The sequence below is a fragment of the Ciconia boyciana genome, chromosome 3, assembly GCF_034638445.1.
Source record: "Ciconia boyciana chromosome 3, ASM3463844v1, whole genome shotgun sequence".
Classification (NCBI taxonomy): Eukaryota; Metazoa; Chordata; class Aves; order Ciconiiformes; family Ciconiidae; genus Ciconia; species Ciconia boyciana.
Genome location: NC_132936.1, coordinates 106,982,317 through 107,005,457, shown reverse-complemented (window position 1 = coordinate 107,005,457; position 23,141 = coordinate 106,982,317). Strand labels below are relative to the sequence as shown.

The following is a 23,141-nucleotide window of genomic DNA, read 5'->3' as shown; positions in this document are numbered from 1 at the left end:
GAAATGCTCAGAGATCTTTACGTTAATGGTGCTCAATAAGCAAAACAAAACTTTTATATTAATTTTAGCCATTAAGAAATATTTGACCTTATTTTTATTTTCCCTTGAAAAAAATGAGCTAACTGAGCCCGTGTCACTTGGAGGAGGGAGCATTCAGGTGGATTGTTTTTTAAGATTTCCACCTTTGGTAGAAAATTATTCTCCATCTTGAAGAATGGATGGCTTTATATTTTACTCTAAAGCAGGGCTCTTGGAACTCTTTTAAAGGTACTGTTAATAATATATGAACACTGATCAGCCAGCTGCTGTTTACATACATGCTGTTGCCTAGGGTGCTGGTGCTATTAACAGCTGCATTTGGTGGCACGAGAGCATGATGAAGGGAAACCTCCTGACATGGGGAATATTATACCATTTTAAAACAAAAACAGGCTGTTCAAGCTCCGAGTTACGTAATTAGGCAGATTGCATTGAGTTGTCATGCTGCATGTGTCATTCCCTGCAAAGTTGTGTGTTCCAAAACTGGTGTAGGTTAGTCACTAATTTTTCACAGAAAATGAAAAGATAAGAACTTTCTGAAGAATATTGCTATTGGATCGAGAATAAGGAGACGATTTAGCTCACCTGCTGGAGAACTGCTTCTGCTGAACTGCACAGTGGCAACTTACCACACAATGGCAGAAGTGTCCCTGTGTCTCAGGTGTCAGACAAACGGCACACGATACTATAATTTTTTTTTTTTTTTTCAGTTTTCCATTGGCACCTGGGAGATGATTCAACAATCAAATGTCATCTGTAATAGCACCCTGTGAATAACAAAGTGTAGTGTTTTCTAACCTTGATGATGATGGGATGATTAAAAATTGTCAGATTTAATGTAGGATTCCCATGTCATCTTGGGGGTTAAAATTAAACTTTTCTATTTGTTTAAGCTCATCTTCAGTAATCAACCCAGAAGAAGTTTGCCCTTGCTTAGTACTTTTCTCCTAAGGATCCCTGTTTCATTAATTGAACCTTTTAAAATTTGATGAAGTAGCTATCACTGTATAAATCTTTTTAAACAAAACTAGGCATTTCAGAATTTCAGTAGTATGTTGTTCCATGTAAATTTCTAAGAAAACGTGGGAGTTCTGTAGAGAAGTCACTAAAAAATGTAGTGTTATTTTTATGGTCTTCAAGGTTTGTAATTGGTATTTAATCTAAGTGTGGTAGGATGTATCATACAGAAGAGAAGGATTAGGAATAGAACTACATCCGAGAGATGCAAAACATTACAGTTTTATAGATAGTGTCTTTGTTCTTAATGGCAGCTAAATGGAAGCACAGTGACAAGGGAAAAGAGGAAATGCAATATGCTGTTGGCTGGAGCGGCTCTCTGAATGTTGAAGAAGGGTAGGTGTTGAAATACATCTGTGATTAAAATATCATTTTCATGTTTAATAATTAGTAGCATATGCTTTTTACTTGTACTTTTTTCTTTTTTTTGCTTTCATCCAAGTGCATTCATGGTCTTTTGCATTTTAATGTTGAAAACAGAAGTGGAGTAACCTGGGTGATCAGAAACATTGTCTGCAAAGGTCACTCTTCATGCATAGTGTGATATCTCAGAACAAGTTCATACAAATTAACAGAGGTACTGTGTGTGCAAATCAGTGTATTTGCATATAATGTAGACATTTTAATAGATCTGGGTTATGATGCTTTTTATAAGTTCCTGTTCTAGAATGAAAAAAAAAAGTATATGTACCCTTTTTGAAAATCTATTTTTATAGTAGAGATGAAATTTTGTTAGGGGATGTTGCAACTGGAAATGTTGTTTTAGAAATACTTCTTTTAATTTCCAAAACCTCAAGCAAATATAAAGTCATCTCTCTGATCAAGAAGTCACTCCAAATTATAAGCAGTGAGGAACATTCATGTGATAGAAAAAGTGTTAATCTTTTGAGATGCAGTGAAGTTCATCTATGCTTTTCATTTTTTACCTCCATTGTAAATATCCTCTTACAGTTTCAGTCACTTTTAGAAATGGTTTTGGACTCCCAAGTCATTTAGCGGACTTGGAAAATTTGCTTTGGTCATACGTTTGGTATTTATACAATATTTCTGCTTGATCTGTCTCTGAATAACCAGACAGATGCTTTCTCGAATCTCCCATATGGAAGAGGATTTTGCATTTCATTATTAAGTTTGCAGCCTTGAGTTGCTGTCTGCCTTTGAACATGCTCCCTATTGGCTTCAACCTTCTGTTATGCTGCAGGAGGTGTTGACTTAATCAGCCTCTCTCCAATCTGTAAAATTCATCATCCTTTTTTATAAACCTGCTGCTGCCACACATTTGAACTGTTTTATGTGCATCTCTAAGCTTGTTTTTTTTTCCCCATACTACCACTGAAATTACTCTGTCATCTTTTATTAAAAAAAGGAAAAGAGATTATCTTTGGGGTTGATTTTTTTACTACTATTACAGCCCTAAGAGACATTAGCGTATGGAACAGGTAGCGTTCTTTAGATAGACACAGTTATATTCACTACATCTTGATTTAAGGTTTGCGAGTGTTTCCTGTAGGTGAGGGTTCGATTTCTGTGGAAGTGTAAATATGGCAATTACTGTCAGATTGTCAAAAGACTTGACTTTTTTTTTTTGCCCAAAGTTGCCTTCAGCTGATAATGTTCTGTGGTAGCTAAGCTTTGCTATTGGAAGATGAGATTTCACTGAGATATGTAACATTGCTTTGAAGTTGTAATTGAATTGCAACTCATGTCAAACTTGCATTTAGAAAGCTTTTTTTCTGTAATTGTCTAGCCTGATTATTTAATCACTCCTTGGGGATTGGAGGTGACCTGAAATGCAAATAATCGACAGTACTGCAGGCTTATATGCTTTAGGTGCTGTTTGGGATGTCGTCTTGAATTTATATGCTCTTTCATAAAACCTTTTTACTGCTTCTGTTTCCCCAGACAGTGTAAAACATTCTATCGTGCTAACAGTTAAATAACTTTTGATTTGAGATATTGAGGCCTGCTCATCTGCTTGCCTTCTGGATGCTTTGCCTGCCATGCATTTAGCATGCTGAGTTACTACGTTAACTGGGAAGACCATGTTAGCTCTTCAAATGCTCTCAAATTATAAAGCGGTGAAATGCAATGGATATAAAATCTACCTAATTGCATAATGTATTTAAAAAAATTATTTTGATAAGTATAGTTCAGTTGTTTTTTTAAAAAAGTGGTTGTTCTTGGTATATCATTATAGATCAGAAAAAAATGACTTATCTTTAGGTACATGAGATTTAACTTGAGTCATTACTGAAGAGTACTGGCAGAATAATCAGTCTGTAAATGATGAAAGATGACATTAACAAGGTGTAATAAGCACTCATTCAATCTATTTGGGGACTCCTGAACTTGTAATTGAAAATGTCTTTAAAATGAAAGCGCGTTTTTTGCCTTTTTAATATGAATTTGATAAATTGTGTGCTGCATTAATATATTGTGAAAATATTAAAAATGCTGACTCTGCAAGATCTCTTGTGTAGAGCAAAATTTCACACCTGGAGAAAAAATATGCTCATTAGTTTTATCTTTCTGTTTCTAGTGAATGTGTGAGTAGCGTATTGTGTATCCCATTGGCAAGTCAGAAGAGGTAAGGATTTATATTCTTATGTATATGCATCGTCAGTCTCCTTACATTACACTTTTATATGTCTACAGCTTAGAGCAGGATTTGATTTTAACTTCTAGTATATCTTTGTGAAACAGGAGTTCCACAGGCCGTCCTGACTGGACCTGCATTGTTGTTGGCTTCACCTCTGGCTATGTTCGTTTTTACACCGAGGTATGTTTCTCAGCGTGGCAGGCCCACAGCAAGCTATTGTAATAAACACCTATTTCTATAAAACTTCTGTTTCTGCAGATGGTGCTTTTTGCCTTCCCTAAGAAAAGGGACAGAAAAGTTCATGTTTATTATTCTTTCTCTTCTAGAATGGAGTACTGCTTCTTGCACAGCTTTTAAACGAAGATCCTGTCCTACAGCTCAAGTGCAGAACCTATGAAATTCCCAGGCATCCTGGTGTCACAGAACAGGTTTTGTCAGATTATTTCAAAAGCGAAGTGGCAGTGTTATGGGGTATGGAAGGGAGTCTTCTCTGTGAATCCTGTGTGTCCTTTACCAGTTTTTGATGGGTGGACAATTCCTTGGAACAAGAGACTCTGGATTTCTTGTTCTAGAAGTATTCATGCCTGTATAGTTTGAGGATTCAGAATTTATTTTTATTTTTTGGATTATTTAGTTAGCTCTGTAGACTTGTTCTGTTTTTCTCTGTGTTAACCTTGCAAAGGAAGGCTTGATTCATGTCCTGTTTATTCATTCATGTGCACAAAATACAATAATGTATGGATGAAAGGAGAAAACACAATTTGACAGGTGCCAAGAGCTTATGTACTCATTCATAAGAACTTATCTTAATTATTTCACAGAGAAGATAGCTGAAAATTAAAACAATCTTTATAGGAGATAGTGCTAGGAACCTTCATGTTGTCATGAGTATTTCCTGCAGAGAAGGCTTTTGTAGAGCTCAAGCTATTTAGTAGAAAAGCCAGCTTTCTTTGCTCTTGGCTGAGTTGGCATGCTTTATGCAGAAAACTAATGAAGTTACAGAAATTTCCAAGTTTGCTTTATACAAGTGCTCATGTGATTTAGCATGACATTTTGGGATCAGTTTTGAAATACAGAAGCATTAAGGAATTTGAGTCTTGAATTTGTATCACCAAATTAGCATTTATGTGCCTAAGTGGCAATTCAGGCGCTAATCCAGTTTCAGAATTTGGCTTGTAAAACCTTGATACTTGCATTCTAGATAAACCTGTTTTTCTGTGGCCTTCACAAGCTGCTGTAACTTTTGTGTTTCCTCCCTAAGCCATCAAATATATTAAGCAAACATAAAAGTCATTGAAAGAAGATAAAAATATAAAATTATGTGCCTAAATAATTTATTCATATATCGGATGGTTTAATATTGAATTTCTGTAGTTTTACCTTATTCTGTTGCCTTGGGCTTGTTAGATATTAACTTTTTGGATGTAATCCTCATCTTCATGTAGTTAATAGTATAAAAAGCTAGAAAACCATCTGTTACTACAATAACAGTAATTTTTTTGGGTTTTTTTTTTTTTTTTTGGTCTCTCTTCTCTCACTTTCTTCCACAGAATGAAGAAGTAAGTATCTTGTACCCAGCAGCAATTGTGACAATTGATGGTTTCAGCCTCTTTCAGTCCCTTCGTGCATGTCGCAATCAGGTAGCAAGAGGTATGTTTGAGAGGAAATGTTTATTTCTGACTCTGTAATAGTACTTTACATTACATGAAATTTACTTATGTTTATTAAATATCAAATCAAGGTGGAATTTGGATCTTCCTTGCTTGTCCATCAATATATAGGCCTCTACTGCATACAAGGAAATTTCTTCCTCTACAGAAAATGTTCTTGGAGCACAAGTTGTCCGAGTATCATTGGCTGTCTTGTACATTCTCACCACAATACTGTGTACTGGTTTTGGCTGGGATAGAGTTAATTTTCTTCATAGTAGCTGGTATGGTGATGTGTTTTGGATTCGTGATAACAGCGTTGCTAACACACGGATGTTTTAGCTATTGCTGAACAGTGCTTACACAGCGTCAAGGCCTTTTTTGTTTCATGATCATTTATGTTTGTTGTAATAGATATTTTGAAGAGTTTCAGTCATCGCTTTAGTTTTACCACTGTTCTTACCTCACAGTTACATATCTGGTGAATGTGCTGACTTTGCAAATACTTTGGCAGGGGGATTTCCACTAAAACATGCCCAGACCACAGAAATAAATTGTAGTAGCACTTTAAAATTGTACAGAATATTAAACCATGAATGACTAGTAAAACAAAGGTCGCTGCAAGCACAAAATATAGTTGTGATAGAATATAATGTGCAATTTTATTCAGTTAATTTTAAAAAATGTTTTAATTTCATTAAGGTATGTATTTCAAAAGGCCATTTTAGCTCAGTGGGTGTTTAAATGTATGTTAATGTAAAACTAGGTTATTTTGTGACTTCAGATTGCATCAATTTTTTTCCCCCCTCTGTTATGCTATGACTTTGTCTTTTACTCAGTAGGAATTTTTTTGTGTTTTATCAACTTTTGTCAGCTGCAGCATCTGGCAATGAGAATGTTCAGCCTCCACCATTAGCTTATAAGAAATGGGGTTTGCAAGATGTGGATACGATTGTTGACCATGCTAGTATTGGTAAGCATTTCTGTTTAATTTCAAATATTTGGCTTAAATGAAACTGAATGTTTTTGTGCTGTTAAATTTGGGGTGAGAGCACTTAGTGGAACTGGCTGGATAGAAATAAATAGTGGGAGAAGCCTGTTGTAGTAAATGATCTCATTAACCGTCATCAAAAATGTATTTTACTTTCTCTTCTAGTCTGATTGAGCCTCCCCTCTCCACCTGAGGGGAAGAAAGGAAGTTACAGCTGTAGCTGTCTTGTCCTCTCTTGTTTGGTAAGAAACAGCCAAGAGAGGCTAGATCAGATGCAATTATTCCCATTTCTGCCAGGTTAAAGAATGGTCTGGCAGGCAGGTTAAGACTGGTGTGGGTCTTTCCTGAGTCTAGTACATAAAGAAACTAAAGTTTGAGATTGCTCCTTTCCAAAAAAGGCAAACTTCTAGGCTCTCAAAGACTTTTACTCCTTGGGAACTTGCAGAAGCCCAGGTTCTTGTCAGGCAGGCAGATCTGAGGCACAGTAAGCTTCATTTCTCTTCCACCCTTTTCGCAAAAGCAGGTAAGAGGTCAGAAGGGGGCTAACGAGGCAGGTGAAGTGAATCTGGTAGGTGTGTTTTTCCTGCTGAAGTTGTTTTTCACTCTGCTGAAGTTTTTTTTCTTCTAAACAAACCAACTATGCTTTATAATTAACCTGAGTACATTAGGTTATTTGTGCGGTGTTTTTTGGAATTTCTGTTGTTAAAGCTGCTTTCCTCCCTTCCCTCTGAATGTTAGCTGGTCAGTCAAGAAGGCAGGAATATATTTAGGCTTTTAGAGCAATTTCATACCTTTGTTCTGAAAGTATAAGACATTCACTTTAATGTTTTTGTTAGGCATCATGACACTGTCTCCTTTTGATCAAATGAAGACTGCCTCCAATATAGGTGGATATAATGCAGCTATAAAAAACAGCCCACCTGCTATGTCTCAGTATGTTACTGTTGGATCCAATCCTTTCACTGGTTTCTTTTTTGCCCTGGAGGTATGTACTACAAAGCTGACCTGCTGAAACTTTGAATAATTAATCCTTCTCTTTTCTGTATGGGTATTTCTGAAGTATTCCTATGTTCATTTTACACTGACATTTCCCCCTCTTCTTGATCTTCTGAAACTGGAATGATTTGGAGTATATGTGATAGTAATGTCTACCACAGGTTCCTGCTAATGAGAAATTTTTTTTAAAATCTTCAAATGAATGTGATATTCAAGTAATTTTTTTATTTTTTCACTTGTTAATTTATTGTCAATTAAGTAATGTAAGTTTAAAAAAAATAATTAGGTTGAGATTGCGTAAACATGCATCTTAAGGATTTTTGGAGGCCTTTGGCCTTTGATCATGTACACATACGGGCTGAGTATACTGTGGTGATTCATATAGTGGAACTACTACTCGTAGAAGAAAACTGCAACTTATGCTTAATGATACATGTAGCAGACTTATATCTTCTTCTCTTGTATTGGAGGAGGGAGAAGGATGGCAATGTAGCTGTGTGTTGTGTACATTCAGACCCTACATGTGTGCTGTCCTTATCAGGATCAAAAGTTGATTGAAAATGCTAGAATCAGAATTTTGATTTTGTACTCGCTTTTCCAATATATTGATGAAAAAATCTGCTTACATTGATATTTGCAAGGATGCCAAAGCCGTACACCAGCTAACTCTCCATGATAAATCATACACAGGGTTTTTTTAACTTCTGTTGCAGACAAACATACTGAGCTACCAGTGACTTTCAGGAGGATTTTGAAATGGTAAAGAGATGTCAGAATGGCTTTTCTGGGGGCAATGAATTAAAATTTTGCAGAGTCTTAAAGCTATGCTTTCTGAGCTGAAAGTCCATAGGAGGCCTGAAAAACTATTCTGCAGTTGAGTTCAGTGTAAGAACTATTTCTTGGCTTTCTAAACACTTTGTTCCTTCATTTCAGGGTAGCTCACAGCTGACTATTTCTTGACTTTCTAAACACTTCATTCCTTTCTTTCAGGGTAGCTCACAGCCACTGCTGTCTCATGTTGCCTTAGCAGTTGCAAGTAAACTGACTTCAGCATTATTTAATGCTGCCAGGTAATAACATAAAAAGTTACATTAAATTATTTTTGTTTTAGTAGCTACATAATAGTTTGAGGATTTTTAGGACCATTAGTATGATTCTCTTAATATGTTTTTTCTATTGCAAGTGGCTTGCTTGGTTGGAAGAGTAAACATGAAGAAGAACCTGCCCAAAAACAGAAACCAAAAGTTGAACCGGCAACCCCATTGGCAGTGAGGTAAGTTTTACATACTGTCTCAATTGCTTTAAATCTCTTGTATTTTTAATTGTTTGAATTATTTTGAAAGGTGCATAATTGATGAACATGTTTATTTTTCTTGACTTGAAGCAGCAATGATAGTTTGCAGGTCATTTGTTTTAAACTTTGTTTCATTTCAGTTTATCATGCTGGACAAATTACTCATCTCTTTCACTTCCATTGTGTGAGTTCATTGTTACTGTAAAAGAACAGTGTGCACAGTTTAATGACAGTATAAGCACACGAATATCAGTCCTGAAGTTTATTACTGAAGAGCTTCAAAGAAGCCTCATGAAGTGCTTGCTGCTTAAGATAGTTTAAAGCCCCTCACAAAAAGGAGGTATCCTGTTTCCCTGTTGATTGTGGAGAGAGGAGAATGGGAACAACAGGTTGTAGCCTAATGTTTTCAAGAAAGCTGATAAAAGACTAATTTAATTCCTGATTCTTTTTCCTGATTTTTTTTTTTAAAGTATTCTCAAGACTAGTCGGCAATAAGAGAAGGCTTACAAAGTAACCCACTGCTCTGAGATCCTTGCCTGACAGTGCATGACAAGGCAATCGCATATCCTAGTTCCTGAACTTTGGTTTTCAGTAGGACTTTAACAGACCTACAAGATCTCCCAGTAGACAGCACAAAAACTTTTTTCATACTGTGCTCTTAATTTTACCCATACCTTTATGTTACCTTAAAAAAAGAAATCTTAGTCCTTATAAGATACTCTGTTTACGATTTCTGAAGAAAAATAGGTATCTAGTGGTTTTGCTAGATTTTTTTTTTAATTTTTTTTTAGGTTTGGACTTCCAGATTCCCGTCGCCACGGTGAAAGAATATGTCTTTCTCCATGCAACACTTTAGCAGCAGTAACAGATGAATTTGGAAGGGTTATTTTACTGGATGTTACAAGAGGACTTGCAGTTCGCATGTGGAAAGGTATGATAGTGTATATTAGTATAGCAAATAATGTTCTTCAAAATACTGTGGCTTCTTATGTTCAGACTTAGAATTCCATGTGTTTTTCCATTAATAAGAAAGATTTTAGTACATTGTGTTATTACAAACCAAATATTAAAGGCAGATGTAATATAAAGTCCATAAGGGTATTGTTGTACCAATCCCTGAAATACTGATATGGCCTATAGTAAATATAAGGTCTGTTTGGTTTGTATTGTATAGATTTTTTTTTGTTTTGTTTCCACAGACTGTATCCCCACAGAAAGCTTTTGACCTAATAATTTTTTCAGAAGAGCTGTAGCTCTATTCTCCAAGATTCTTTCTCTTGATAAGCTCTAGTATCTTCTTTAATTCTGCTGAGAAAATAAATAGAAGTTTGAAAAATCAGTAAGAAAATACAAATTGTTAGATTCTCATTTCATCATGGTGACTGTGCAAGAAGGGCAGTTTTCTAAAGTGAGGGCTTTTTGAAAAAAAAAATGCAGATGTTAAGCTCTCAAATTGTAATTATACCTAATATTTACAACAACTGTTATTTTTTTTCTATAGAATTAAAATTCTGTAGCTTTTTAGGAGATGGAAGATAAGTTTTAAGAACAGATAGAAAATCTCTAGCTCTTTTCTCTCCCCCACACTACCAATTCAGAAAACTAGTGGTCAGGAATATAGTAGCTACTTCAGCAACACGCTAACTGTATAATTGCTAAAGTAATCATGTTTCCCCTGTGCATTCTCTTTGTCTCATATTTTGAAGCTTATTAGCTATAATATGTGCTTTCTGATATTCTTGGACATTTTTTTTCTTCATTACTGAGAGCTTCATATTATCTAGGAAGTACTGTTAGAGTCCTAAGCTTTATTTGATAGTCAGATGCATATTTACAATTTGCCAGCCTTTCCCCGGTGAGGCTGTTGAGATGTGAAATAGCGTTGGGGTTTTTTTTGTTTTTGTTTTTCTTTTTTAAGCAAAGCTGTCTACTGAATTAAATCTTTTGGATCGTACCTTTTCTCATTAATCGAGTTGTGAATACTTTTCAACCTTCTTGATATATCTTTTTATAAACTTGTTTTATACATTAGTATTTCACTTGAGGACTCTTCATTTGTACTTGCTAAACCATTACATAGTTTAGTGATGTCATAAGAGCATCTCTGCCTTTCTTGTTAAGGAAGATTTTATGAGGGAAAGTATTTGTGTTACCTAGAGAGAGGGAGAGGGAAGATGACTATTTTTATTGGGTGACTAAAAATTGCATTTTAATTATGAAAACATGAATAAAAACTTACATATCCCATGTAATAGGTTATGCAAATTTCCTTCCTTAAATCTTCTTTTTTTGTTATTTTGAAACGTGAGAAATCTGGACACTTACTACAGGTCTTTCTTCTCCGAGAAGCTTTTGCATTGGTGTAACGTCCGGAGTACAGACCTGATGAGTTTTGTGGTTTTCTGGGGCTTCTCCCAGAAGAACTTGTTCCTCCCCAGAGTTTTGCTGGAGGCTGCATTTGGCTCTAAGGAGTCTTCTGGTGGGTCCTGCTCTGAGTCGATGGACCACAGTTCTTGACAGGAGTCTGGCTACGAGCCAGAGTTGCACAGTTTGAAACACAGTTTAAGACAGCTTGCTGCTGGAATAGTACTTAAGTGGGTGGTGATGTGTACTAATCATGTATTAATTTCTGTACACTAATGAACTTCTGTCTTCTCTTACAAAAGGATACCGTGGTGCAGAAGTTGGTTGGATACAGACTGTAGAGGACCTTCATGAGAGGGAAACTGAGAAGATGGATTTTTCTCCTTTTGGAAATGCACAAGGTCCAAGCAGAGTGGCTCAGTTCCTTGTGATCTATGCTCGGAGGAGAGGCATTCTGGAAGTATGGAGCACGCAGCAAGGGCCTCGAGTTGGAGCCTTCAACGTGGGGAAATATTGTAGGTAAGAAACAGTTAGCACGTAGGCATATTGGCTGCGCTCCTGCAATGAAGTGATATGTGGATATGCCAGTGGTAAAAAGTGGAAAGTGCTGGCAGGTGCTTTTGCATTGCCCACAGTGTTTCTACTGAATGCAGCTTGTTGTTGTTTGATAGAAGAGGATTTTGTCGTGTTTCATCACTCTACAGTCTTTCCTGATAAACACATTTAGCAGTTATTATAAACCTTATTATATATAAACCTTAGCTTTATAAAATGTGTTGTCTTTTTATTCAGTGTGTGGAAAGGGGAGGTTGCTAATTTTGTTCTTCGCTCTGAAGGCTGTGTTTTTTGTTGGTTTCAGATTGTTGTATCCTGGTTATAAAATAATGGGTCTAAACAATGTGACCAGTCAGGGATGGCAGCCCCAGACTTACCAGATATGCCTTGTTGATCCAGTCTCTGGAAGTGTGAAAACTGTCCATGTACCTTTCCATTTAGCACTGAGGTAAGGACTTTCTGTGCTCTGTATAACCAAATGAATTTCATTATTGTTTTTGGAAGCAATGTTTTATTTAGAGAGAGCAATTCTGGTGTTCCTTCTCAAGCTGAATAGTACTCTGGTAATAGTCTCATTGGTTTGTATGCATTAACTTGATTTTTATTAATGTGATGTTACCTTCAAGTAGCATAAATAATCAAAAAGAAACCACCTATTTTTTTTTCTGAATCATTCACTTCAGTTCTCTTCACTCATACAATTAAAATTATTTCCCTTCAGTGATAAAAAAAGTGAGCGAGCAAAGGATATGCATCTAGTGAAGAAGTTAAATGCTTTACTCAAAGCTAAAACCTCAGATCCAGGTAGGTTCTCTTGTATAATTTCTTAAGATTGTATGTTATCAAATGGTTCTTGTATTATCCTGTAAGTGTACAAACAGAGGTATGATTGCAGTGCATTCTGACAGCTAGCTGTATGAGCTATGAATTATGATCTCTAAGTAGCTTGTATTTTTTTAATAAGCTACCAGATTAAATTTAATCTCATACAAGTATCCAGTATAAGCCTTGTCTGCCATGTAAATCTTAACTGAACTCTACTTTGAGTGCTTGCATAAAACATGGTGTATTTGCAACCCATGATGCTATGTAATGGAGTTGAGCATTTGACTCTAGATATTCTTCTTCCTGTAATACATATTTCTTACAAAAGACAGATTTGGAGTAAGAGATGCCACTGAGCTGTTATTTTGTTTCATTTTCCCCAAGCTTATTTTGGCAACTTTTGTAATAGTGTCTTCATCTCTGTAGCGTGAACCCATGTGCATCTTAACTGTGGTGCGGATTGACTTGCTTTTCAGAATGCATTTGAGAAATATGAATTGAAGTCATGATTGTCTTTGCAGATTTGATTGAAACTGAAGCAAAGGAATTAATACTTGATATCAAATACCCTGCTACAAAGAAACAGGTGAATATTTAGAAGCCAGTATACTTTAACATTAGAAAAAAAAAATTGCGTTATCAGATTAGAGTGCTAAATCTTTCTAAATCTTTCAAAATCTGTTATTTTTTTTCCTGGAGTTACCTGAAGCAAATAATTGAGCTATTTTGGTGGGGGGTTTTTTGTTTTCTGTTGTTGTTGTGGTTGGTGGTGTTGTTGTTGTGGTTGGTTTGTGACTTCCCCAAGGCATCTTCCATGATAAAAGTCAAAGTAATGAAAAGAGAGCAAACCTTTCTGTAGGATCAGATTATGCCACAAGTATATGTGAAGACAAAATACAGATGAAAAATCATTGTCAAAGTTGTGCTTTGTTGGCTTACCCTATATGTTTTTACAGTAAAATTAACTAAATGTTTAATTCTGTTGAACGTCTGCTTAACAGGCTCTGGAAAGTATATTGACAAGTGAACGTGTGCCACTTTCATCTCTCACAAACATCACTGAGACATTAATGGATAATTTAAAAAAACAGGGTAGGTGGATATTTATTTTGCAAATATGGAGGGGCATTTGCACTTTGTCTGCACTGCTGTAAGACTATTGTAGAACTATTCTGTTTCACAAGGAGACCAGACTTGGTCTGCTTAGTTTTGCTGCTAGATATCACAGGATGTTGCTTCTACATATTTTATGTTTTTTAATGCAGACTGCAAATAACTTTCTAGTAAGTATGCTTTGCTATGCTTGCTATGTGCCTGGTACATATTGTGGTTATATTCAAAAAGAAAAAAAAAACCCAACAACTGGGCTGGGTACTTGCATCCAGTAAAAGCTTGCTTCAGAAAGAAGCTTTCACAGATTTTTGCCTGTAGAAGTTTTAGTTTGTTCTCTCTCTCCGAGGAAGGCAGTAAGGATGTGGTACTTTGGATCTGTGAATTTTAATGTACTTTTTTGAATTTTAAAGTGAATTTTAAAGCACCAAATCCTTATTACTGAGGATCTGAGCTCTGGCCAGATGCCTAGTATCTTTTCTTGGTAAACCTCACTGAAGTTATATTTCATATGCTTTGCTAGAGATTTCGGAGCCAATGTCCGGAAATGTCATTACCCATTCAAAATATTGTTGCTGAAAGTCCGCAAGATTGTTTCTTAGAAAGATACAAGTGTAGCTTTTCAAAATTGGGAGAACCTTCCTTGTGCTTGAGGTGACCCAGTTTTGGAGACCCAGCTGGGTATTGAGGAATAGAGTGGAGAAGCATGTGCCTGCCACTTCCTTTGCCTGTGTTGGGACTTCTGAACAATAGAAGTCTGCTTTTTTTTTTTTAATCTCTGGATTCATTTCAGCTTGTTAGAAGATGAGGCTTTAGCAATAGGAGTCAAGAAATCCCTACCATTGTTGTGTGGAAGTCCTGAATAAACCATTTGTCAGTTAGAAAGGCTGTGTCCCTTGTCCTGCCTCGGTGAGAATGTGACAACAGGTTTTCGTAGTTTCAAAACCTTGAGAGGAAATCTTTCTTTCACTTGTATCAGTGGTTTTTGGGGTTTTTTTTGTTACCATTTTCTTGAAGTAGACAGAGGAGATTGAGAGCTTCACATGTGCAGTTCTCTACCTAATTTTGGTCTGGCATTCTAAATCACTAGCATTAACCATTTCTATTAGAACTCCTAAAAAAACAAACTAAAATGGAAACATGCCCTTTTACACTGAAGAGAGATTGACAAAACTGTATACTTACTAAGGTCTGTTTGGGTGTGTATTTTTTGTCATTAAACTCTTTTTGTCATACATAACATTATTTCCTCACAGTAAAGAACAAACTTGGCTGATGTTCCAGCCTTCTAATTTCAGAAGAGTAGTGGCATATCCTTCCACTTGTGCTTAGTAGGTAAAAGATAATGTGAAGCAGATACTGGGCTCTGTGAATGCTGTGGTTGTAAAGAAAAGGTCAAGTGACTGTGTGGCAAGCTCTGTACGTTTCTCTCTCTCTCTTTTTTTTTTTTGTGTGTAGGATTTTTAATAGCAATGTATCAAAAGTGTTTAAGGGTTTGTAGGAAGAAAATCGTGTTTAGAAGCTGTTTCAGGTGAAGATGATATATTCAGAGATATCTTTTTATAGAAAGGTCCTTTTAGGATCTCTGTAAAAAGCTTTCTTTTAAAACAAATACATTGGAATAGAGGTTTTTTTCAACATTGTGTTGGTGTTAGCTTCCTATATTATTGCTTTAATTGTTACTGAAATTTGAATGTCAATAGATACATGAAATTTCTGGGACTAAGATTGTAGAAATACAAAAGGCAGTGTCTTGCAGAGATGAAACTGAATTCGTATCAGTAGATATCAAGCTCTCTTCTGATGCAAGGACTATGCTTAAAATATTGGCATAATGAATAAAAGATGATAGTTTGGTATTTAATTCTTAATAAAAGAAAATATATTTGAGACTTAGTGTATTTAAATTTTTGGCAGTCTCTGGTTTGGCCTTAAACCAGGAAAAGACAATACATTTGTCTTTGTTCAGTTCCACATTGTCAACCTCCTTCAGTTTAAAAATGAGCCTGATATCTTTCTCTATTAATTCTCGTAAAAATAATTCTTGTTTTATACTGCCATGAATTAAATATAATCACTGCAAGCAGCAGTGCATCAAAAAATTACACTGAGAGACATAAGTCCTCCAGTTCTAATAAAGGAGGAGTTTAATGTAGCTGCGAAGTATGTTTCGCTATTCCAGGCTATATATTCAAGTTCAAATGCAGTTTTATTTCTCCTCAGAGCTTGAGTGTGTGGATGAAGGACTACTGCAGTTCTGCGCAAACAAGTTAAAGCTGTTACATCTTTATGAACTAGTTAGCAAACTAAATTCCCAAAGCATACAGAAAGACACTCCACCCTCAGATAATGTAAGTAAATTCAAAATTCAGTTGTCTTATAGAGTGATGATTTAAGCATAAAAATATGTTTTCAAGGCCTCGGATAAAATAAGCAGGTAAGCAAGTTACCTGTTTTTGTGGCCTGGAACTTTTAATGAAGTAATTGTTTTGTAATGCCTTCCCTCCACACACACCCCATACAAATGCCTAGTAATTAATCTACCTTATATTCTTTAGCAGTCACATAAAGTTGAGACAGAAGTGGAAATAGAACCAGGATCTCCTGATTTCAGTCCTTTATCCAAAGTACATAGCATATTCTTAATTTTGTTTAGTTTTGGAGGGGTATTTTGGGACCAGTAGGAATGACAAATTCTGGTATTTGCTTGTGTAGCACCATAATTTGGCTTGCTTTTGATATCATTTGTAAAAATGCTTATACATTTATAAAAGCCATTCGGAGTGGTGTTATATGGGCTTGTTTGCTTGATGGGTGATCCTGATGAGCAGGATCTAAATATGGGAAATGTTTTGTTGAAGTCCTAAAAAATGAAGCTAGAGAAGATCTACATTTGAGCTATATGAACAACTGCTTTTGAGATTATTCAATCATTTTGGCCCTTTTAAAAGCATCTTTAATGTTCAAAACAAAATATTTTTACTCTTCTGACTTTTGTTTTAGTTTTTACTGTGTTTTGAAAAACATCCGTTTGCATTAGTCTTGTCATGTGCAATTTTTGGGGATTTTGCTTTTAAGGACTTGGCTAAACTGCTTCGGCTGGAAGAAAAAGATTTTCATAGGCTGCAAACTTTACTGGAGAACTACAAGAAAGAAAACACCCAAACTACTGTTCAGTTTGCTGATGAGAAGGATGATGTATTGTCTGTGAAAATGTTCTTAGAGTATTTGGAATATGAAAAGGACGTGATTAATGTGAAAAATATGGAAGATGGAGAATATGTGACTTTAGGTAAGAGCTACTGAACTGTTTGTCAAATTACTTAAAGACTGATTATAATCTAAGATTGTATAAATATTTTAGCCTTAATTTGGGGGCCTTAACAATCTGGCTTGCCTTGAAATAGTATGTGACAGTGCTAGTTCCAGACTCTTACCTTTAGCCATAGTCTTTCTACCTAGATGGATATTAATACAAGTTAGCTACATCTGTGGACATAATTACCCTAAAGCCATGTCATCACTGTTTATTAACCCCATTAAGTTGGGCAGTGGTAGCTAGGTACTTCACAGAGCAGCTGTATCCTGCTATTTCTTTTGTGGTCACAGCACCTCAAGAGTTCAGTTAATGACAGGACTGACTTTAGCCTCAGACATAGGGGAGCTGACCAGAGGCAGCACAGGACCACTATCTGAGGGAATAAGCACCCCTCATTTGTGGAGTTGAGGAGATTTTGGACAATGTTGATCTGAAATATTATGGATGGGGAGAGTGTTTGGGGTGTGGGATGGGGTTACTGTCTGTAGTCTGCTTTAGTTTGCAAATCTGTTCCGGCCTGTCCTTGAGGGGCTCTTGGGAAATAACTGGTGGAAGCAGCTTGAGTTAAATCTGTCTCAAAGGCACTGTCTTTCCAGATGATTTCTTTTCTGGGGAAATTTTGGTGCAAACACAGAATTCTGTGCACGGGTGTTGTATGGTGTTCACTTTGTAGCCTCCTGCTTCTTTTGGCTGTAATCGTCAGGCTTTGAGAGGAATTGGGATTGAAAAGTTAGGTAGAAGAGGTTGGCTTTCATCTGTATGAAGATCAAAGGCTGTTTCCAAGTAATCTTAGAATTTGCATTTTCTCTACCATAACACTATACTTGGTTTTAAGGACTGGGGTAGAAGTACTCTTCTCCCCACCCCCTTGGACAGGGATCACCAGTAACTTCTCAGGATGTTCAGCTGTAAACAAATATAATTGAAACATGAATGTCATGCTGAGCAGTGTAGATGGTTTCCTGAGGATCTTGTTTTTCCAGTTTTCCTCTGCCTCAAAGGGACACTCACACTTTTTGTAGTGCTGGTAAGATATGAATTATGTGAATTATGTAATCGTTTGAGTTTTTTAATTGGTTGAAGTACCACTAGTTTGTCATATAAGATACAACATGCTGCCACACAGTTATGGGTTACTCCATTGATAAACTTGTCTGACACTTCAAGCCATTCTTTGAATTGAACAAAATGTGCAGTCCAAGCAGTACAATAACCTTTGTCTTGCTATAAATCCATTTTCCATATGACTCGTGTAGTGGTAGGAACACTTAACGTCCTTTGTAATGAACCTTCTTCTCCACTAAGGATAAACCATCAGGGTATCCTGGATGTAACTCAGTCCTTTGTATTGCACTCAGTAGGACCTGATCAATGGATGATTTTTCACATAAGTGTAAGGGGAGAGGCGCTGTGGCTTTAGATGTCATTCATAATGTCAACTATTTTTTACTTCAGGCAGCTTTTTCTTCTGGAAGTGTTTGTGTGGGGAGAGTTCCACAGAGGAAATGTGTCATGCATTGGAATCAGCAGGTTTTAGCCCTCAAATTTTGTTGGTAAGATATTTATTACATACTTTAAAACTTTTTGATTTAGTATTTTGAAAACAAAACATTGAAAGGAAAAATTCTGAATGTTGACCTTTGGATTAATGCTGTATTCAGGCTGTGTTCAGATACCCCCACATTCAGTTCTTTAGGTGCTCATAGTTATATTTCCCACTTAAGAGATGTCAAAGAAAAAAAAATCTTCTAGTAAGTAGAAAATGTGGGTATTCTAGTGGGAATGTCTAGAGTATGCATTTAAGACTACAAGAAGATTTGCTGAAGATTTCTTCTACAAGGAAGCAAAAATTATGAGAGTAGTTAATTTCAGGTACTGATACATTTGTTATAATTCCTTTTTGCAAGCAAGGAAGTTTAAAAAGAATTAAAAGTAAATTTTGCAGAATTGCTAGTAGTGTTCAGACAATCATCTTTATCTTTCATCTGCATGTAATTTTAGTCTTTTGCTACTTTTCTTCTGATACTTTTCTTCCATCCACTACATAACGATGGAAATACCTATTTCAGTATTACTTGCCTGTGTTAAGATTTTCAGCTGTAATATTAATAACTACTAATGTTTACCAAGTTGAGATTGCTAACATACTGGTATTATCTGGCTGTGCCTTCAAAAGAGGGTGTTTTCTAAGGTATCTTTCTAAATGAAAGATACAGGTTGTATTGTTTCTTTTCAAAGTCTGTCATAGGGTGTCTTATGCAATATATTTTAAACTTTCTATATTAATATAATAAGGGTTCATGGATATAACATTTCTGCTCCATGACACAAAATTTGTTGAAGAAAGTGTTTGCATTAGGTATATTGCAATATTAGAGTTTCATTCTATTGCTTTAATTCCATATTCTCTTTTTTTACAGTCACTCCTCCTCAATTTATGGCTTTCTAAGGAAAAAGATATTCTAGACAAACCAGATTCTGTCAGTTGCCTTCACACTATGCTGTCACTTCTGAGCAAAATGAAAGGTGAAATGTGCATTTGGAACACTTAAACACAACTGATATTAATTACTATTAGAAATTTGCTACTCTGACTAGCCTATATTATCACTTAGGGTTTCCCCCCCCCCAAATTATGTAACAGAGCTAAATGCTGCATGTTGATGAACTAACTAAAAATACAGTCAAAATCGGAGGAGTGTCACAATTAAGGCCTTCTTCATGCCCTGCAGTTTCACTCTCCACTAAGTTGACACAACTCCTATTTGGCACCGGAAGGTGGCTGTCCAGCTCCCCTTCCTTCCTTTTTTGGGTGTATAGCCCTGCCCCTATCCTTTGTGCTGACTGGCTCTCAGAAGTCCTTCGAGTTGCTTTAACTCACTGAGATGCTGTTATTCTAGCAGTATTTGTGTATTGAACATCTCTGTAACTTGAGGGATACTCTATAAAGTCAACTTGCCATTATTTGGGGTAAGTTGTGTAATGAGTAAATACTGATTCTCCTACCTCACACGGAGCTGCTATGGATATGTCTGTGCCAGGTTCCCTTATGTCTAGTTCACCATAGGGCACCATTATCAGCTTGAAACTGGAAGCATGAATAAGCTACTGTTGCTGTCTGAATAAATTAATTCTGCTGAACACGAGGTAGCCTGAAGAGAGCCAGCTTGAGTGCACTGAATACGTGTGGCATCTTGAAATCACAAAAGAAGCTGTCTGCATTGTGAAGTGTCATTTTGCAATATTCCTTAGATCTAGTAAGCATGCAGCAAGTTTTACTACCTAGTGATTTAGATCTATTGCCTGTTTCTTCCAAATGAAACTTGGAGAACGAGTAATTCATGTTCCACTCTTTATTTTAAATTTGAGTTACAACCTAGAAATTGTATGCTACATACCTAGAAAAAGATAATGTAGAGTAATTGGAAATTGCTCCTAATATAAGCTGTATTAATAAGGGATGCTTTCAGGGTTGGTTGCTGCTTTACTGGTGTTAACACCCAGTGGCGCAAACTGAGTTTCCTACTCTCCCTTTCACTACAGTTGCTATAGATGAGTCATGGGACACTCAGTCCGTTTCCCCCTGGTGGCAGCAAATGCGTACAGCTTGTGTTCAGTCTGAAAATAATGCAGCTGCCTTGTTATCTGCTCACGTGGGACATTCTGTAACTGCACAGATAATTGACAGTGTGACAGAGAAAAAGGTAAGTCATCTTGGACCTCCCCCTTCTATTGCATTTACTGTATCAGTTCCATGCAAATTACTGTCTTTGTAATGGAATAGCATCCTCAGCATTCATTGTCATCACTCTAACATGGGCACAAGCATGCCATCCTGCAAGCCTGAAAATTTCTATTTGAAGAATATTATGCTGAGGTGAATGAATAATATCTCAGAACTGTTTGCTGAACATATTTAAATACATGATGGGAACTGTACAGTGAGTTTTTCTCTTAATAGCAAATGATGTTGACAAACTTAAAGCCTATGCAGTTTCCACGTAAATTTGAGAAGTTCACTGAACGTTGGATGGTAAACCTGTTTTAATGCTGTTTTGATTTATTTTTTTAATATACTGGTGAGTTTTCTTAGCCCTTATGTTACTGTGCTTTACTTCTTAAGGTGATGGGTGGTTGGTTTTTTTTGGCAATAAGTATCTTTTCACAAAGTTGTGATTAACACTGCGAAACTCCACACAGCATTGCCATTCAAAATGGAAAAAGTTACTACATTCCTATATAGCACTAGGCATATTTGTATTTTATTACTTGCCTTGACAGATTAGATGGGGTTTAGGTGATGTTCAGTCTTGTAAATAGACTGCCTTATAGATTACAACTAGATTACCGGGAAGCGTTTTAGTATTTTTGCACATTCACCTTAACTATTGCAATTCTGTATATTGAAATTGTTAGCGTTGCCCAAATAGGAATGTTGGTATGTTGCAACATATTATGCTTTACCCATATGCTCTCTCCTTTGTCACCTTCTCTTCCACTCTTTTAAGAGTGAAACAACAGCTTTATTTCCCTCAAAACTTCCCTTCCATAAAGCCATTTATCTCTTCCCCCCCTTTTTTTTCCCTACCATCCCTTGGCTTAAAGCCGAAAACTGTTAATGGCCAGGCTTCTGAGAGCTCTAGAGTTTGCTGTCTTGGTGCACAAAGCTAAAAATCAGATCTGCACCCTACTGGAAAGATTCTTGGGCTTCCTGGCAGAGCATTTGCTGATAAACATGAGAATTATCAAAATAATGCACAGAACTGTGATGTGGTGTGATCCAGTGTTTCTGGGTGTATGATACATATTTTTTTAATATATGGTAGGAAACTGAAATGTAGGTGGATTAATCATATATGTAGGGAATGTGTATATAGTGGGGGACTAAGAATTCAATCTTTTTGAAGGGATTCTAACCCACTTTTCAACTAAATATGAACTTCAAAATGGGACTATAAGATGACCTTTTCAGGTCCTTTTATTTCCTTATGTTTTTGTTTAAGAATCTGTGCATCTTGTGAGCAGTGTGCGATATTAGTTGATGTTTGCATAACAGTTAATGTACATATCTTGAACTAAATTATTCTTTAAAATGCAGTAGCTTTTAGAATATAGCTTTCCATTTTAATACTATGCATTTTTTTAAACAAAACTGTGCTACTTTAAGTGAACAGACCTAAAACAGTTCATATTTTCTGTTAGTTTTCCCAAATAATTGTAGGTTCAGACACAGAATCCTGGGAAGCACTTTCCCTTGATACTGAATATTGGAAACTTTTGCTGAAACAGCTAGAGGATTGTCTGATACTTCAAACACTGCTGCATAGCAAAGTGAGCAAAAGGACAAAAAGAGTTTCATCACTCCAGACTGAGCCTTTGGGCAGGCTTTCTGTAAAGAAGTTGCTTGAAGCTGGAAAAGGTATGTTTTTTCTCTTGGAAAGATGGTCAGTTGTCTTTCTAATAGACTTCTGAGTCATCCTTACCTTAATTTATGTTATACACTGCACTGGAAATTGTTCTGCTGGTTACTTTTCTTAATTTAAAAACCAATGCAAACCATGCAGAATAGTGTTTTAAAATTGTAAAAGAGTATTACTGTAAAGACTGCATTGTAAATCTCTAATCAGTTGATTAGGAGGTTTTCTAATTGGCAAAGTTATCCTTATGTAATTAACTGTATTAGTTAAAACTCCTGTCTCTTCTCTTGTTCTTTGGTTCTGAACCATAAATCTTCTGGGATACATTGACTATTGACTATACCTCATAAATGTGTTTTTGTTTTTGTTTGTAAATGTCCTAGGAGGTATTGCTGATACTGTAGCAAAGTGGGTTTTTAAGCAAGGCTTAAGTCCTCTTGTACTGAATTTGGCCCAACACAAAACCAATACTGATAGTACTGAAGAATCCGTAGAAATGCATACTAATATCTTTCTTGAGGAACCAGAAGCAGATGCAGGCTTGGAAACAATCCTAGGTAAGAAAATAACATGAAGTTTTCGAATTCTAAATGTCTGCAGAGATGTTTTAGTTGCTACTGTTGTGAAGTAGCAGAAATCATAGTGGGAAGAGGTCTGTCTTGTAACTTCAGATTTTATTTTTCTAGAGCTGCTGCAACTAGCATATCAGCAATTTCCATGCAGTCTTGAAGTGGATGTACTCCATGCACATTGCTGTTGGGAATATGTAGTGCAGTGGAATAAGGACCCAGAGGTAAAAGAATTTCATTTATGGAGAGTAATGGTTAAGACTAACTCAGTAGAAGCAGTTTCACAAGTTTGTAATAGTTCATAAAAACTTTTGTTAAGAAGACTGACTTTGAAAGCATACTAGTTACAATTTTTCTGTGATAAGGGCAGGAACAAGTTGAATTGAGAAAATGAATG

The 23,141-nt window shown here is 36.1% G+C and overlaps 1 protein-coding gene across 2 annotated transcripts in view; it reads left to right on the top strand.

Moving 5' to 3' along the window:
- Positions 1–23,141, top strand: part of RAB3GAP2 (RAB3 GTPase activating non-catalytic protein subunit 2) — a 48,545-nt gene that overhangs the window by 15,082 nt on the left and 10,322 nt on the right. Inside the window, exons 4-26 of one of the 2 annotated variants that reach the window (XM_072856973.1) lie at positions 1,311–1,392; positions 3,596–3,643; positions 3,760–3,835; positions 3,982–4,083; positions 5,206–5,305; positions 6,185–6,277; positions 7,132–7,280; positions 8,282–8,361; positions 8,475–8,564; positions 9,377–9,516; positions 11,252–11,468; positions 11,809–11,952; positions 12,226–12,308; positions 12,851–12,915; positions 13,331–13,421; positions 15,663–15,790; positions 16,518–16,731; positions 18,214–18,311; positions 19,179–19,284; positions 20,302–20,462; positions 21,961–22,177; positions 22,559–22,732; positions 22,862–22,968. In XM_072856973.1, the coding sequence (XP_072713074.1) occupies positions 1,311–1,392; positions 3,596–3,643; positions 3,760–3,835; positions 3,982–4,083; positions 5,206–5,305; positions 6,185–6,277; positions 7,132–7,280; positions 8,282–8,361; positions 8,475–8,564; positions 9,377–9,516; positions 11,252–11,468; positions 11,809–11,952; positions 12,226–12,308; positions 12,851–12,915; positions 13,331–13,421; positions 15,663–15,790; positions 16,518–16,731; positions 18,214–18,311; positions 19,179–19,284; positions 20,302–20,462; positions 21,961–22,177; positions 22,559–22,732; positions 22,862–22,968 (2,765 nt within the window). Of the gene's footprint in view, positions 1–1,310; positions 1,393–3,595; positions 3,644–3,759; positions 3,836–3,981; positions 4,084–5,205; positions 5,306–6,178; positions 6,278–7,131; positions 7,281–8,281; positions 8,362–8,474; positions 8,565–9,376; positions 9,517–11,251; positions 11,469–11,808; positions 11,953–12,225; positions 12,309–12,850; positions 12,916–13,330; positions 13,422–15,662; positions 15,791–16,517; positions 16,732–18,213; positions 18,312–19,178; positions 19,285–20,301; positions 20,463–21,960; positions 22,178–22,558; positions 22,733–22,861; positions 22,969–23,141 lie in introns of both variants that reach the window. The other variant, XM_072856972.1, reaches the window with a different exon arrangement.